The sequence below is a fragment of the Delphinapterus leucas genome, chromosome 10 (assembly GCF_059928025.1).
Source record: "Delphinapterus leucas isolate spDelLeu-1000000601 "Yukka" chromosome 10, BTC_Dleu_Yukka2, whole genome shotgun sequence".
In the NCBI taxonomy this organism is placed as follows: Eukaryota; Metazoa; Chordata; class Mammalia; order Artiodactyla; family Monodontidae; genus Delphinapterus; species Delphinapterus leucas.
Genome location: NC_143138.1, coordinates 21,828,279 through 21,842,772, shown reverse-complemented (window position 1 = coordinate 21,842,772; position 14,494 = coordinate 21,828,279). Strand labels below are relative to the sequence as shown.

Here is a 14,494-nt window from a genome sequence, read left to right as displayed (position 1 = left end):
GTATGGTGAAAATATCACAATGGATAAAGTATTACAGATTCTCTGTAAGTAAAAATGTCATATTATATGTAAAAAAATATTCTTTTGGATAAAATTAAGCCACTTAGTATTAGATGGGGTTTTCAAATATTGATTGATTGATGGAATATCTCTTTCAGATAATATATGGGAAAATTAGTTTTAGAATATAGTTTTGTTCCTTAAGAAAACTATGATCTAGAACAGGGATTAGCAAACTTTTTCTGTAAAAGGCCAATAGTAAATATTTTAGACTTTGTGGACCAAGAGACAAAATTGAGGATATTACATATGCACTTATATAATAAGACAGAAAACAAATTTCCACACATTTTTATTAATGAAATATAATTATCTTATTCAAACTATAATAATTGAGTACAATTTTTCGTAATACAGGTCTTCTGATGGGAAGAATGAAAAAAATTTTTTGAGAAAATAACATTTTGCTTAATTGGGATGCTGCCATTGTAGAGCAAAAGCAGCGCCATAGACAATATGATCACATTTATAAACTAACTCCAGAGTGAATTTTTCTAATGATGACAGAGGCCCAAACATGGAGAGAGAGCTTTTCTCTACATTTCATTTTAAGGGGCTTTTTTCCCATTAAGAAGGAATGCTACCTTTTAAGGAGTACCTTGTTGGTGCTAGAATGTTTCTCTTTATGGTTGAACAGGTATTTCTGCTGATGGGGAGGTTTGGTTGATGCATAATGCAGATACACAATGCACAGTAGAGGAAAGAGAGGAGGCCAAAGGGCAGAGAAAAAAAAATTTTTTTTTCTTTTGGCCACACCACGCGGCATGCAGGATCTTAGTTCCCCGACCAGGGATCGGACCCAGGCCCCCTGCAGTGGAAATGCAGAGTCTTAACCACTGGACCGCCAGGGAAGTCCCCAGAGAAAATTTTTTATGTTTAAGTTTTCCTTGTCTTGCCATAAAATATGAATTTTATTTCACAAATAATACAAAAGAACAAGCTGGATCAATTTCCAGATTCACTCATTTAATAGGAACTCTGCTAGGGGCTAAGGATGCTCTGGTAAGCCTGTCATTTATCTCACACATATGTCTCAGCCCTTCTATACCCCCTGCTGTAGCGGGTCTGAAAGGCTACAAACTTCATTTCCGAGGATCCCAATGCTGATGGGCAGAATTGGTGAGGAACAGAGGGAAGAAAACGGTTAAAAGTTTTAACACTTTAGTTAATACCTGAAACTATAGTTATTTTCTGACAGCTTGGAAATTATGCAATGTGTTAGCTGTTTAAGAATTTGCTGAGATGAAAGGAATAATCACATGGTTTATTACTATTATACAAATAAGTTACATTTGGGTTGTTCAGATTTTTTTTTCCTAGACCCTTAAAAATCTTGAAGTAGCTTAGAAATTCGAATAAAAATGGGAATTTGGAAAGTTGTGCAGAGGATTTTGGATGACAACCCAATTCCTAATAAACGAAATACACGGAACAGGCAGGAATATATCACAGTATTCAGCCATTAATTGGGAAAGGAGACCAGGAGCACTTGCTATGTTCAAATTCCAAGGTCTTAGATTGATGTGGTAAATAGAAAGGACTTGCTAATGCTACAGACAAAGTGAGAAATGTGGGTAGATGCAGAAATAAAAGGATATTTCTACAATAAAATGTTATGTTAACAAAAAATGTCCACAGGAAAGTAGTCATCCCCAGATATTTCTGTAGCAGCAACTCCATTTAAAACGTACAAAACAGGTACCACATCTACAGAGCTGACTGAAAAAAAGTTCCTGCATTTGAATTCGTCAGACCCAATTTTAGCTATCACAAGGAGTAACAAAAGATAGACTAAATAGTGTGTTTAGAGAAAAGTAGACAAATTAAGTTTACTGAGTAAAGTTCTCATTATGAATAATTGAGATGGAACCGCACAGATGATTTGGGACATCACTACAAGATAAGATCAACACTGTCACATGCTTGTGTCAGGACACTTTTTTTAGAGAGCCTTTACTATTAAACAATTGTCATTCCAATATATAGAGGTTTTGGCTAACAAAGTGTTTAACCTCCATTTCTCTATCAATATTAACGTTTTCAGATTATTTATCCAGCACTTCTTATTTGTATGAGCAGATCCTCACAAGCCTGTGAGGTAAGTTGGCACTCCTACTATTTTTTTTCCCACTAAAGGAGGAGGAAGAGGGACTTCCCTGGTGGCGCAGTGGTTAAGAATCCGCCTGCCAATGAAGGGGACATGGGAAGATTCCACGTGCCCCGGAGCAACTAAGCCCGTGTGCTACAACTACTGAGCCTATGCTCTAGAGCCCGTGAGCCACTACTACTGAGCCCCCGCACCATAACTGAAGCCCAGGCGCCTAGAGCCCATGCTCTGCAACAAGAGAAGCCACCACGATGAGAAGCCCATGCACCGCAACAAAGAGTAGCCCCCGCTCACCCGCAAGTAGAGTAAGCCCGTGCTCAGCAACGAAGACCCAACGCAGCCGGAGAAGGAAAAGAAACAGAATCTTCTGCAGGAATACACACATCTTTACCAAAATTAAGAACCCATCTAGGAGGGCTATTCATCAAAAATCTCTTTTCATTGTAACTGTTCATTCTACCCAAGTAGAAAAAATAGCTATAATTAGTTACTTATTAATGAAAAGGAAAAAGAAAGAAAATGGGGGATTTCAGCATTGTTTCAATTGGAGAAGTGAAGTATTGGATTGGCCAAAAACTTCCAAAACCCCAATGAACTTTTTGGCCAATCCAACAGAATGGCTAATTGACACTAAAATTCCTAAATACAATTTTTAAAAGCATGAAAAGTGACGTTTTATTCCACTTTATATACTGCTTATATCTAACTAAGCAGCTTATTTTATGGGGTCTAATTTCATCTGAAAATAATTTTTTTGACCATCCTTTTAAATAGGCTAGAGTTAAACCCATTTTATAATTCACTTACTTATAAACACACATTTGTTATATACAAAAGTGGGGTGTCTAAAAGCCTATCAGCAAAGTAACTTTTTAATCTGAAATTATACAATAATGCCAGATAGTTTCCTAAATAATATTTTTATCATAAAATGTCAGTGGCTCCCCAGTGTTACTGAATAAAATTTCAGCCCCTTGCTCCGGCACTGAAGGCCGCTACAATGTATGTATCTCTTCAAACTTGCCTTAGTTACTAAATTTGACAAACTCCTTTAGTCTTTTCAGCTAACATGTCACCCTGTCCATGCAATAGCACACAGCCAGAAGTAACCTTTCCCTCCTCTGAACTTCCACAGCATTCAGTTCACCACTCACAAGTTATTTACCATGGCACTGTCTTATTTTTATGTGCAAGTCTTATCAATATTACTATACTGAAAGCTTAAGCCCAAGTATGTATGCATGTGTGTGTGTATGCTTTATTGCTTTCATTGTCAGGCATAGTAGGCACTCAAAAGTAGTTTTCTATAATCTTTCCTTCCTCTATGGAGAAGTCTTTTAGGTTTGGAAGGAGCAGAAAGAGTGAAAGGAGGTGCAGTGTTCCTTTGTTAATCTCAATAAATTATACTTATTAAGTGTATAATGTTTTCTGGTTTGTAAAAGGCTTTATATGTATCTCTTTACATGACATAAGGAACAAACACCAAAGAAAAATAAACAATGTTTAAGATCAGGGCTATTAGCAAATATTTAGGAAAAATAAAGATAAGGAGATAAGAGGAAATGGCTAGCTTTGCGGAGGTAACAAAAATACGGTTAATTTAAAAGGAAATTTTAAAAGGCTAGAAAAGATTAACTGGAGGACGTCTACAGGATTTTAGAACACTAAAGTTTTAAATTATACTGCAACAAGAGGATAATGAAGGCAATGAAAGATTGTAGGGAAATGATAAAGGAAGAGCCCCACAGTTTGCAAAGTCCCTAGTCAGCCAGGGGTACTTCAGAGCAGGAATCCAGCAAGGGTACTTGAGAACAGAAGAAAACGCTATGCTGGGGACGATTTCCTCAGAGGCAGAACCCATTCTTGTTAAAGCTGGAAGCTGGGGATGGGCACTCAGGCACCTACGAAGAAGGTAGCAGTCTCTGAAGAACTTAGCAGAAGGTGATCTGGGTGAAAACAGGAGATATCATGAAATTCTTGAGAGTCTTGACTTCACAGGTTGATACTCTGAATGTTGTGGAATCGTTTTGGTCAGATACCCAGGACTCCCAATGTGTTTCTGAAAAGATACATTTTCTCCTACTGCCCATACTTGGGTCTCTATCAACATTGGCTGCCTCTGACCCAATCTCCCTCTCCCCAACCACAGGGCAGTTTTAAAAACATGAACAATACTTGTTATAAACGTTTGGTGTGAATCCTCTGACCTGGAGGGAGTTTAAGCTTAGCTGGCATGAGCTTTCATGCACACTTGACTTTAAGTTGGGAGAGAGGGATATAGATGGTGTCTTGGCACTTGGTTAGGCCCAAGATAACCGAAAGGTGAGAAACAAGCTGTTGAGGATCATAGGATATTTTTTTCTTAATTTTTAAATTTTTTTGGCTGCACAGCCTGTGGGATTTTAGTTCCCGAACTAAGAATTGAACCTGGGCCCTCAGCAGTGGCAGTGTGAAGTCCTAACCACTGGACAGCCAGGGAATTCTCGCATCATAGGATTTTCATCAAGATTCATAATAGTTTTGATCTGACTTGGTAAATTGATTTTTATTTACCTGAATGTGAAAGGTTTCCCCCTAAAGAGTAGCAAAATTAATATGAACTAATGTAGTTAACGTTGACTATAGCCTGGAATTGTACAGATGGAGCAGTCTCACAATGTCTTAATGATAAAGAAGCTGTTTAAGGCATTCTTACTATAACTACTATGCTGGTGAAAAAATATGGATTCCTCCACCCCAACTATGACAATCTTACGTATTTGACAATAAATATACTAGAATCTGAATCTAGATAAATATTCTAGACCCAGAATCTAGAACCTCAGAGAATTAGACTAAGCCCACACAAATGGCCTTAGATAGTCCTCAGAAATCTAGACAACATTAGATTTTCAGAGCTATGAAGGTCGTTTCACTGGTATATTTAATAAATGTTTATAGCACCTGTATGCAAGGCACAATGGGGGTATAAGACATCATTGATCCAACCAACTGGTGAGGAATTCATTATAGGCAAAATGAACAGTCAGAGCAGCAGCCCCCCAAATCAGAGCCATCCACCCAGGAGACGTCATAAAGTGCTGGCCGAGGGTGATTAATTAGCCAGTCTAGAAGCCCATTTAAGTCTAAAAGGTAAGAATCATTTCAGGTCTGACCTCTTCCAGACAACTCTCCCATAGCCTCTTATCAAACAAGTTTTTTTTTTTCAGTCACCTTCTAAGATGTAGAAGATAATTCACCTCAGCCAGTCTCTGTTTTCTAACAAACACCTGATGATGTGTGGGAGTAAATAAAGCCCAGCTCACAATTTTCTAGTCAGCAAGGGCTCCAGGGTGGCTTCAGTTCAACGAGGAGTGAGCACCAACTCTGGCATATAAGACATGGGTCATGGAGACAGAATTTTTTTCCCAGCGTGGCTTCTCTGATGTTGAATAAGGTATGAAGTTCGGGTGAAGCCTTTTCCGCATGTATCACACTGATAGGGTTTCTCACCAGTGTGGATTTTTTGGTGCTCAATAAGACTTCTATTCCTAGTGAAACTTCTCTCACACTCATTACATTTATAAGACACGGGAGCCTCAACATTTTCCCACTGGCTTCCCATCCTCCCCTGACTCTCCCAGGTCTCTCCATGGTCAGGATTCTGAACGTTTTTATCGCCGTGGATCCTCTGATGTCTCAGGAGATGTGAATTGCGCCTAAAGGCTTTGCCGCACACATTGCACTGGTATGGCTTCTCCCCAGTGTGGATCTTGCGATGTTCAAGGAGGCTGCAGCTCTGGCTAAAGGTTTTCCCGCAGTCATCACACTCGTAGGGCTTCTCCCCGGTGTGAGTTCTCTGGTGTTTGATAAGGTTTGAACTGTGACTGAAGACCTTGCCACATTCCTCACACTCATATGGTTTCTCCCCAGTGTGGACTCTCTGATGAATGACGAGGGCAGAGCTCCCGATGAAGGTCTTGCCACACTCCTCACATTCATAGGGTTTCTCCCCAGTGTGGATTCTCCTGTGCTTAGTCAGGCCTGAACTCTGAGCAAAAGTCTTTCCACATTCATGACAATAATGCCGCCTATTCCCTGCAGCACTTTTCTGCTTTCTTTGTAACCTGCCCTCCTGTGCACCAGCTTCTGCACGTGCAGGAATCTGGCCAATGGCTTCACCCAGGTGGCATGGCATCTGCCCAGACTCTTGTCCTGGATGGTCCTCGTCTGGAGGCAGGTCCCTGATCTTCGTCTGCACTGCACCACCTGAACAACAAATGGCCAGCAACTGTCAATTATGTCCTGCCACAGGGGAGAGCTTCGTGATGAGTCCCAGGGAGGCAAGAATTATAGAGGTGTTATGTATGCCATGGATGAAGATTTAAGTATTAGAATAAAGATGGGAATAAAGGGGGAGAACAGGGGTGCTGGGGAGGGAGACCTGAGAATGAGAATGGGGCCATTGGAAGAAGGGTACAATCTGGGAATGGAGAGATTGGAGGGAAGGTGGTGAGGCCTGAAGACTGTGCTGGGGATAAATGCAGATGCTCTAAGTTCTAAGAAAGTAAGGCAGGGCCATGTGCTTAGGATTAGATACTAAAAGGGCTGAGCAGAAGGTGACAGTAAACAAGGCAAGTGAAAGGATTTCTGAAATGTTCTATGAGAAACAGGGAAAGTAGGAACTCAGAACTCACTGACGACTGGAAGGTGCAGTCATCTCTGGCTGCACCCCAGGCAGAGGCAGGGTCTGCCAAATAAAACTGGCATCAGTGCTGGGAGATCTGAGCTGGAGCCCCCACTGTGCTGCCAGTGAGCTATGTGAACTCAGACAAGCCAGGCAATCTTATGCACCTCTGCACTGCACGCTCATCTCTAAGGCCAGGCTCTGCATTCAATCTCTGGCTCACTTCTAGCTCTCACTCTATGGTCCCATGGCCCCCTTCCTGAAGAGATCCCTCAGCTCTCCTGCACTATCAGGGCTAGCAACAGGAAGGGAAGGGGAAGAAATCAGCATTTACTGAGCATCTACTATGAGCTGGACCTGTACTAAGGGCTGTACCTCCTTCATCCCACTTAAACTGAACTGACCAGGACACTGGCAGGACAGATAAAAAAGCAAGGCTCAGAAGAGTTAATAAACTAGTCACACAGCTGGTTAGTAGTTGGGATTCAGAAATGGTGGTTCTAATTCCAAACATAATTCAAACAGTTTCTAACAGCCTAGTAGATTCTAATACACAAAGGAAGCCAGGAAACCTTATAAGAAATCAGTGCCCATTAGTCTTACCCAAGGAGATCAGGCTGCCACAGTTCTCCTGCCTTTCATCTCTGTAGAAGTTCACCTGAGATGAATCCAGCTGTGTCCATCCAGGAGTGAGGGTCAGGGCCACATCTTCCATTTTCAGCAGCCCCTGAAACAGTGAGTAATTCCATGTAATTCCTCTTGTCCAAAATCACTCCCAAAGCTGGGTACATGCAATGAAGGAGCATCCCCTTTACAGGAGCTCTTTACAAAAAAGCAAGTATGGCATACTTATGCCTACTTAACCCTATCTCTAATAACATCTCTGTCAAAAAAATAACCATGAAAGGAAAGAAATACACACATTATCAATACTTTCATATAAACATCTAAACAGTCCAGAAGGTGAAAGGTTTGGAAAAACAAGGGCCAGTGCAGTGAAAGGAGTGGAACCATATCCAAACTTTTCAAAATATTTGTGGTGTGCTTTGGCAAAGTGGGGATGGGGGCTTATTTGTATTAATGATTTTAAAATACAGTGAAATCTAGGTCTGAGGTGAGGAAAAACCAGGGAAAATAGGTTCTACGGAGCCTCAAATACTGAGATCTTCAAGCAGGACATGAAAGACTGGGTAAGAAATTAAAATCCAGGTTAAGTAAAGACTATTCAAATTGTAATATTAAATCTTAGACTAAAAGCACATGTCTTATCTGCTCCTTCAAGTTTAAGTTCCTAGAGGGCAGCGGGCATGACTCTATATCCCTCACTAGCAGCACAGTTTATGGTACTTAAAAAAACAAAACTACATCACCATCACAACAAAATCTTCAGTTTGTATTTGCTAAATTTCCCTTGCTGAAGAAGAAAATCTCCTTGATGAAGGAGCTGACCAAACAGATGGCTAGGAAGAGCAGGGAAGCACAGTCTCCAAGCTAGGAGTGAAACAGGAAAATCTTAAGTGAATACCAAAATAATGACAGATGATAATTAGCAACCTTGGGATAAATGAGAATACTCAAACTCCATGTAGATCCAGGATGAGGGTGGAGGAGGCATGGAGAGAAAGGGATCTGATGGGAAGCCCATCAGCAGGGAAGGGTGCTGGGTGCTGGGGGAGGGACAGGGGTTCCACCTCACCTGGGACTCTGGGGCAAGCCTGGCGGCTACCACTTCATCTTCTCTGCAGCGCCCTCCAGAGGCAAGCCTAGGAACCTGGAGAACTAAGAAGGAAAGAAGCTCTGGATGAGATTGACCCTGACATTCAACCTCCCTGGCATTCAGCCTCCGTAAGCCGTGAAGTCCAAGTTCAAAAACTGCATAAATTCCCATAAAGAAGTTTATACAGTGTGTCTTTCCAAAATTCCTGATCCCTGCCAGCTCAAATCCTACGGCCTGAAGAGATGTGATGTACTCCACAGATGCACAAAACGATGGGCTGGATCCTTGGTAAGAAGTGGTAGCAACATAAAAACAAAACAAAGCATTCCATCTGAAGAGCCTTTAATGTTGAATTTTGCTGAGAGAGGGAATAAGAGGATTTCTGTGGTTTCTTTTTTTGGCCGCACCACGCAGCATGAGGAACTTCCCTGACCAGGGATTGAACCCGCGCAACCTGCAGTGGAAGCACGGAGTCTTGAGCACTGGACCACCAGGGAAGTCCCAAGGATTTTCATTGTTGTTAAAATTTCTTTAGTAGCTCTTTGGGTGCTTTATTCTTTTCTTTTTTTCTTTTTTTTTTTTTTTTTGGCTGCATTGGGTCTTCGTTGCTGTGAGCAGACTTTCTCTAGTTGTGGCGAGTGGGGGCTACTCTTCGTTGCGGTGCACAGGCTTCTCGTTGCGGTGGCTTCTCTTGTTGCAGAGCACGGGCTCTAGGCACATGGGCTTCAGTACTTGTGGCACGCAGGCTCAGTAGTTGTGGTGCACGGGCTTAGTTGCTCCGCGGCATGTGGGATCTTCCCAGAGTAGGGCTCGAACCCATGTCCCCTGCATCAGCAGGTAGATTCTTAACCACTGCGCCACCAGGGAAGCCCTGGGTGCTTTATTCTTTAGTTCTGAAAGACTAAGAGGAGTCAGATAAGGCTGGGCCCAGAAAGGAGGAAATGGGAGTCTGCCTATATAGAACTTGCTCAGATTTGAGAGAAGTAAAGGGGAACTTTAGGTTTTCCTATGAAAGGTGAACTTTGCTGGAGGCAGGAAACAAGTTAGGTTAGGCTAGGACCTCTGTTCAGAAATAAAGATTTCCTGTTGGCTGGTGTATCCCAGTGTTGTTTGTCTTGGAAATCTGCCCAGATGTTCACAGTACGTGGGGAACACTTGGGAACATATAACAGTTTCCTACTGAGTGATTTTCCCCCTGTTCTAAGTGACAGGTTTAGAAGATTTATACTCTTTGGTTTGTAGAAATCCTACAATTCTGGAATATTCTGACTGGCTTTACATATTCTGCCTTATATTCCTCATAGCACTCACCAATATCTGAAATCATATTAATTTATTTGCTATTCTCCTTACTAGAATGTAAGTTCCATTGGAGGAAGAAATCTGTCCTACTGACAATGCTATCCCTGGTACCTACAACACTGGCTACCACGTAGGGAGCCTCCAGAAATATATGTTGAATGAATGGAGATCACTGTGTTGCTACAAAAATCAACTCCTTCCAAACACCAATTTTAATAAAGTCTTATTTACCGTGTCCAGGTTTGGTTAGGAAAGCTTTCCACTATTGTTTGAAATTTCCCTATTAGTCTCAAAGTAAAGTAGATCTGCAAGGGGCATATAAGACACCTATCAATAGATCTTGTAGGTGATCCTTAAATAAAATTGGTTGAAGTCTGCAGAATTCATACTGCCCAGAAGATAATACTCACCTCTGTCTGGTAGGGAGTGGGATCCCAGAGATTCATGCTTGAGTGGAGGCTTTCTTGGCTGGAACTGGGTATTTCGTGACCTCTGAGCTGGTGTCAACGCTGCCATCTTGCAACAGAACAGTTCTTGCCCCTGTTCACCACCTGGGACCTAGAAGTCATTCATTTATTTATTCATCAGACACTTCTACCACACTCTCTATGTGCTAGTACTTTCTATTTCCCAGGCACTATTTCTAAGAGCTTTGTGAATGTCAACTCACTTGATGCAGAGCGCAACAACCTTATGAGCTAGGTACTTTTATCATCTGTATTTTTGTAATGGGGAAACTGAGGCACAATGTTTAAGCAACTTGCCCAAGGTCACCCAGGTAAAAGCAGAAATGTTAGGATGGGAGCTCAGGCAGAATGGATCCAGCGCCCACGCTCTTAAGCATTACTCTGTGCTCCCTCATTATATATATTTGTGCTTTTATGAAAACTCTTTGGGAATTGGGGCTAAGTTCTCAGAGAATACTAATACGTTTTCTTATCTAAAAAATGAAAATAATAATTTCTAGCTTACAGGGTTTTGGAGACCAGCAAATAAGATCGCAGTGTGTGAAATCACCTAACACAGGGCCTGGTACATGGTATGTCCTCATTAAATAAAAGTTTCCTTCCAGACATTTGTCATTAATTAATTTTCAAGTCACTTTCGTAATAATTAGCTCATGTGCAGCTTAGAATTTCCCGTATCTAAAGAATGAAGAGCCTGAAGCTGAGACTTGAAATGATTCTTCTCTGTTCTTCTCTGTTACAGGGCTAAGGGGCACTAATGCCTACTCAAGAACCTTGGTCGCTGGGTCACAGGTTAGAAGTCTTTGGTCTGGTTATGTACACGCTGAAAGGAACACACAAGGACACAGAATACTGCAAAGGGAAAATAGACTCATACAACATTCAGGAAGATGCAAGTAAAAATGAACCCTGGGGTTTCCAACTTGTTGTCCACCGACTCCCTCCCATGTATTCCATGAATGTGAATAGGAAAAATAACTTTATTTTTACTAGCTTCTAAGCAAAATTTAGCATTTCCTTCAATTATGAATGGAAGCAACAAACCAAGGTGTTATAAGCAGTACACAGGAATCTGCCACCAACTGAAACTGCAGGTGTCCTCATACCACATTACAACCAGGTAAATGTCAAAGTCATTCATCGCCACTTTGAATACTAGTTATTAGGCCTGTCTCTAGATGTTAATATTTAGTGCATTAATTTTAAAAAGCACATATATAACTTTATCATACATTTAATGCTTTGCTAACTGTATTTCAATATAATTGAGTTCTTTTAAATCCTTTATATTTTCCCTTATGTATTTAAAAAATACTATTATGTGAAGGAGTCCAGGGACTTCACCTTACTGGCAAAGGGGTTCAGGTACAAAAAGAGACTGAGAACTTCTGGATCTTAAAGAAAAGCCCCTCACTCTGATCTGGAGATTTCAGGAAGAAACAGACCACAGCTTTCACAGGCTAAACCTGTTCTCTCTACCTGCGGCATCGGCTCATCCAACTGCTTCTCCAAATACTCCAAGAGCACCACCACCTCCTCCCCGCTCTCCGGATGCTTCTTCCGCACCCAGCTCTGCAGGTCCCCCGGTAGGATGGTCAGGAACTGCTCCAGCACCAGCAGCTCCAGGATCTGCTCCTTAGTGTGCACCTCTGGCCGCAGCCACAGTCGGCAGAGCTCCCGGAGCCGGCTCAGAGCCTCGCGGGGCCCCTCAGCCTCCGGGTAGCGGAAGCCTCGGAAGCGCTGGCGGGAGTGCTCGGAGCCCGGAGCTGGGCTGCCTGGGGCGCCCGCCTCAGCAGCCAAGGCGGAGGCTTCCTCCTTCTCCACCTTCACGGTCAGGATCCCGGTCCGGTCCTCTGCAGACTGGGCGTCCAAGGCTGCGCTTTCCTTCGAGTCTCTAGCCATCCTGGACCAAGGCAGTACTTGGGCCTCAGTCTAGCTGGGAGCTGTATTTCTTCGGAAAATTCTTGAAAGGTGGGAAATCACAATTATACTGTAAAACTGCAGTGGTCCCCTTCCGCGTGTCCAGGGGCCCAGGACACCCCTGGGGCGCAACTTCACAGATTGCCCCCTGTAGTCCGTGCCTTTGCAGCGTCCTCCTCTGCACCCCACCCCGAATCCCACAATAAGTAACCCCAAAGGATGTCTTGGTGGAATGAACAGATTCCAGATGCTGGAGAAAAACTGAGGATGGGGCACAGGAAGCCTCGGTGGGAATCAATGCCACTTCCCGGGCTCTCTAGGAAGCACCTCTCGGTGGTTGTCCCCGAGTTAACCCGTTAGCAACCATGCCCTTACCTCCACTCAAGGGAAGCAGTTAGGGGAAGGAGAAAAAAAGGATGACAGGCTCTGTATCATAAGAAATAAGACTAGATCTTTCAGTCCTGTGAGGATGCTGTTGTGCGCCCCCATGCTCTGATGTAAAGCTTGACTACAGAGCTGGCATAAGATTGACACTAAAATTCAGTAGAAAGCAGAGCTTCCTCAGAGCACCAGGCAGGAGGACATGCCCTTTCTCTCAGAAACATCGAAGACCACATCACCAGGCACTTGCTTGGAGAAGCAGTGGCTGCCCCTGGCTCTTGCTCCACTCCAGCTGCCATTCTTCCCTCCCTTTCAAGGCTAAACTACTTGAAGGAAAGCCCTCCTATCTCTGACTCTAGTCCTCACCTTAACACACTGTAGGCGGCAAACTGCCAACAAAGCCATTGAGATTGCTCCTGCAAAAGTAACTAGAGATTCTGTCCCTCTTCCCCTCCACACACAACAGCTACCACTTTCTATTTTCCATGGCTTCCTCTCAGGCAACCAGGATTTCCAGGCTTCCCACTATCAGAAACTCTCTAGTCCCTGGCATCAGGGACCATACTATCTTGGGCTTTCATTCTTCTTGTTTCTTTCCAGCCCTCATTTATGGTCTGGAATAGTGGTTAGATCCGCCGACTCTCAAGCCAAGGGTATGTAATCTTGGCTGTACCACGTACTAGCTGGGTGACCTTGGTAAATTACTTATCCTCTCTGTGCCCGACTTTCCCAATCTATAAATGGGGATAGTAACAGTAGATAGTGATGGAGGAAATTTTTGCCTGTTGAGGTATGGGGAAGTCATTCTGACTTATATGGTGTACATCTGTTCTAACAATTAAAAAAGAATGCATTTACCATATTGTTCACAATCTCCACTTTGAAGACAGAGATAAATGCCCCCCCACCCTTCCCATGATGCCAATGCTATTACTCCTTCGAAGATAAGGGTCCCTTCCCAGACACCAAGGTCATGCTGACTCGCTGTGTATGTGCTAATCTGTCTCTTTTGAAACCTTGAAGGAATGCACGCCTGTCATGTTTGATATTTGTTCTTTGTTCTGACAAGATATGAAACTGTGGTTCGGGCATCCAAAATGGAACCGGGTAACCATTGTGCATGTGGTTTCAGAAATGTTCCTGCGTCACTGAGAACCTGAATTTTCTAAACTGTATCAAACTCAGGGACACTACCAGCTGTTCTCAAAACAGTATCTGCTAGTAGCTGCCAGCTGCAACCTTAAGGTCTCAAGGTCTCCTCTTGTAACTATGTAACCCATTTTGGGCCCCAACCAACCCTTGCTTAGCAAGCACACTTACTCCTTGCCAGCTCCAATCCTAATTTTTTTATTTATTTGGCTGTGTCAGGTCTTAGTTGTGGCATGTGGGATCTTTCGTTGTGGTGCATGTGCAGGCTCAGTAGTTGCAGCATGCAGGCTCTCTAGTTGTGGCACGTGGGCTCTAGAGCACGTGGGCTTAGATGCCCTGTGGCATGTGGGATCTTAGTTCCCCGACCAGGGATCGTACCCATGTCCCCTGCATTGGAAGGCAGATTCTTAAACACTGGACCACCAGGGATGTCCCCTCCAATCCTAATTCTTGACGATTTGTGTACAAATTGTTTTTTGCCTACCTAAGCCCCCGCCCCCCATTTTGTAGTCTGACAGAACACAATTCAAGTGCTTCTTGAATCCATGTCTCTTGGGTTACAGTCCTCAGTTTGGCTCAAATGAAACTCTTTTCTATTATTATTATAGATTGTTTATTGATTATTGCATTGATGAAAGGGATGTTGTGAGCATTAAGGTGAGTTTTTGTGTAAAGTGCTTAGAACAATGCCTGGCCTATAATAAATTAGGCCTACCCTAAAATGG

The 14,494-nt window shown here is 42.9% G+C and overlaps 1 protein-coding gene across 1 annotated transcript; it reads right to left on the bottom strand.

The window, feature by feature from the left end:
* Window positions 1-196: 196 nt before the first annotated feature.
* On the bottom strand, window positions 197-12,529 carry ZKSCAN4 (zinc finger with KRAB and SCAN domains 4). The gene is made up of 5 exons (XM_022562131.2): window positions 11,799-12,529; window positions 10,263-10,410; window positions 8,530-8,612; window positions 7,437-7,560; window positions 197-6,415 (listed from the first exon to the last, which is right to left on the bottom strand). The coding sequence occupies exons 1-5, from the start codon at window positions 12,219-12,221 to the stop codon at window positions 5,553-5,555; spliced, it is 1,641 nt and encodes a 546-aa protein (XP_022417839.2). The 5' UTR covers window positions 12,222-12,529; the 3' UTR covers window positions 197-5,552.
* Window positions 12,530-14,494: the final 1,965 nt, after the last annotated feature.

Excerpts from the sequence above, each read along its gene's own strand:
- ZKSCAN4 (XM_022562131.2), bottom strand. The coding sequence starts at position 12,221 with ATGGCTAGAGACTCGAAGGAAAGCGCAGCCTTGGACGCCCAGTCTGCA. Across the intron at positions 10,411-11,798 it reads TGGATGAGCCGATGCCGCAG|GTCCCAGGTGGTGAACAGGG; the intron begins GTAGAGAGAACA and ends AATGACTTCTAG. Across the intron at positions 7,561-8,529 it reads GGCTTGCCCCAGAGTCCCAG|GGGCTGCTGAAAATGGAAGA; the intron begins GTGAGGTGGAAC and ends TCACTGTTTCAG.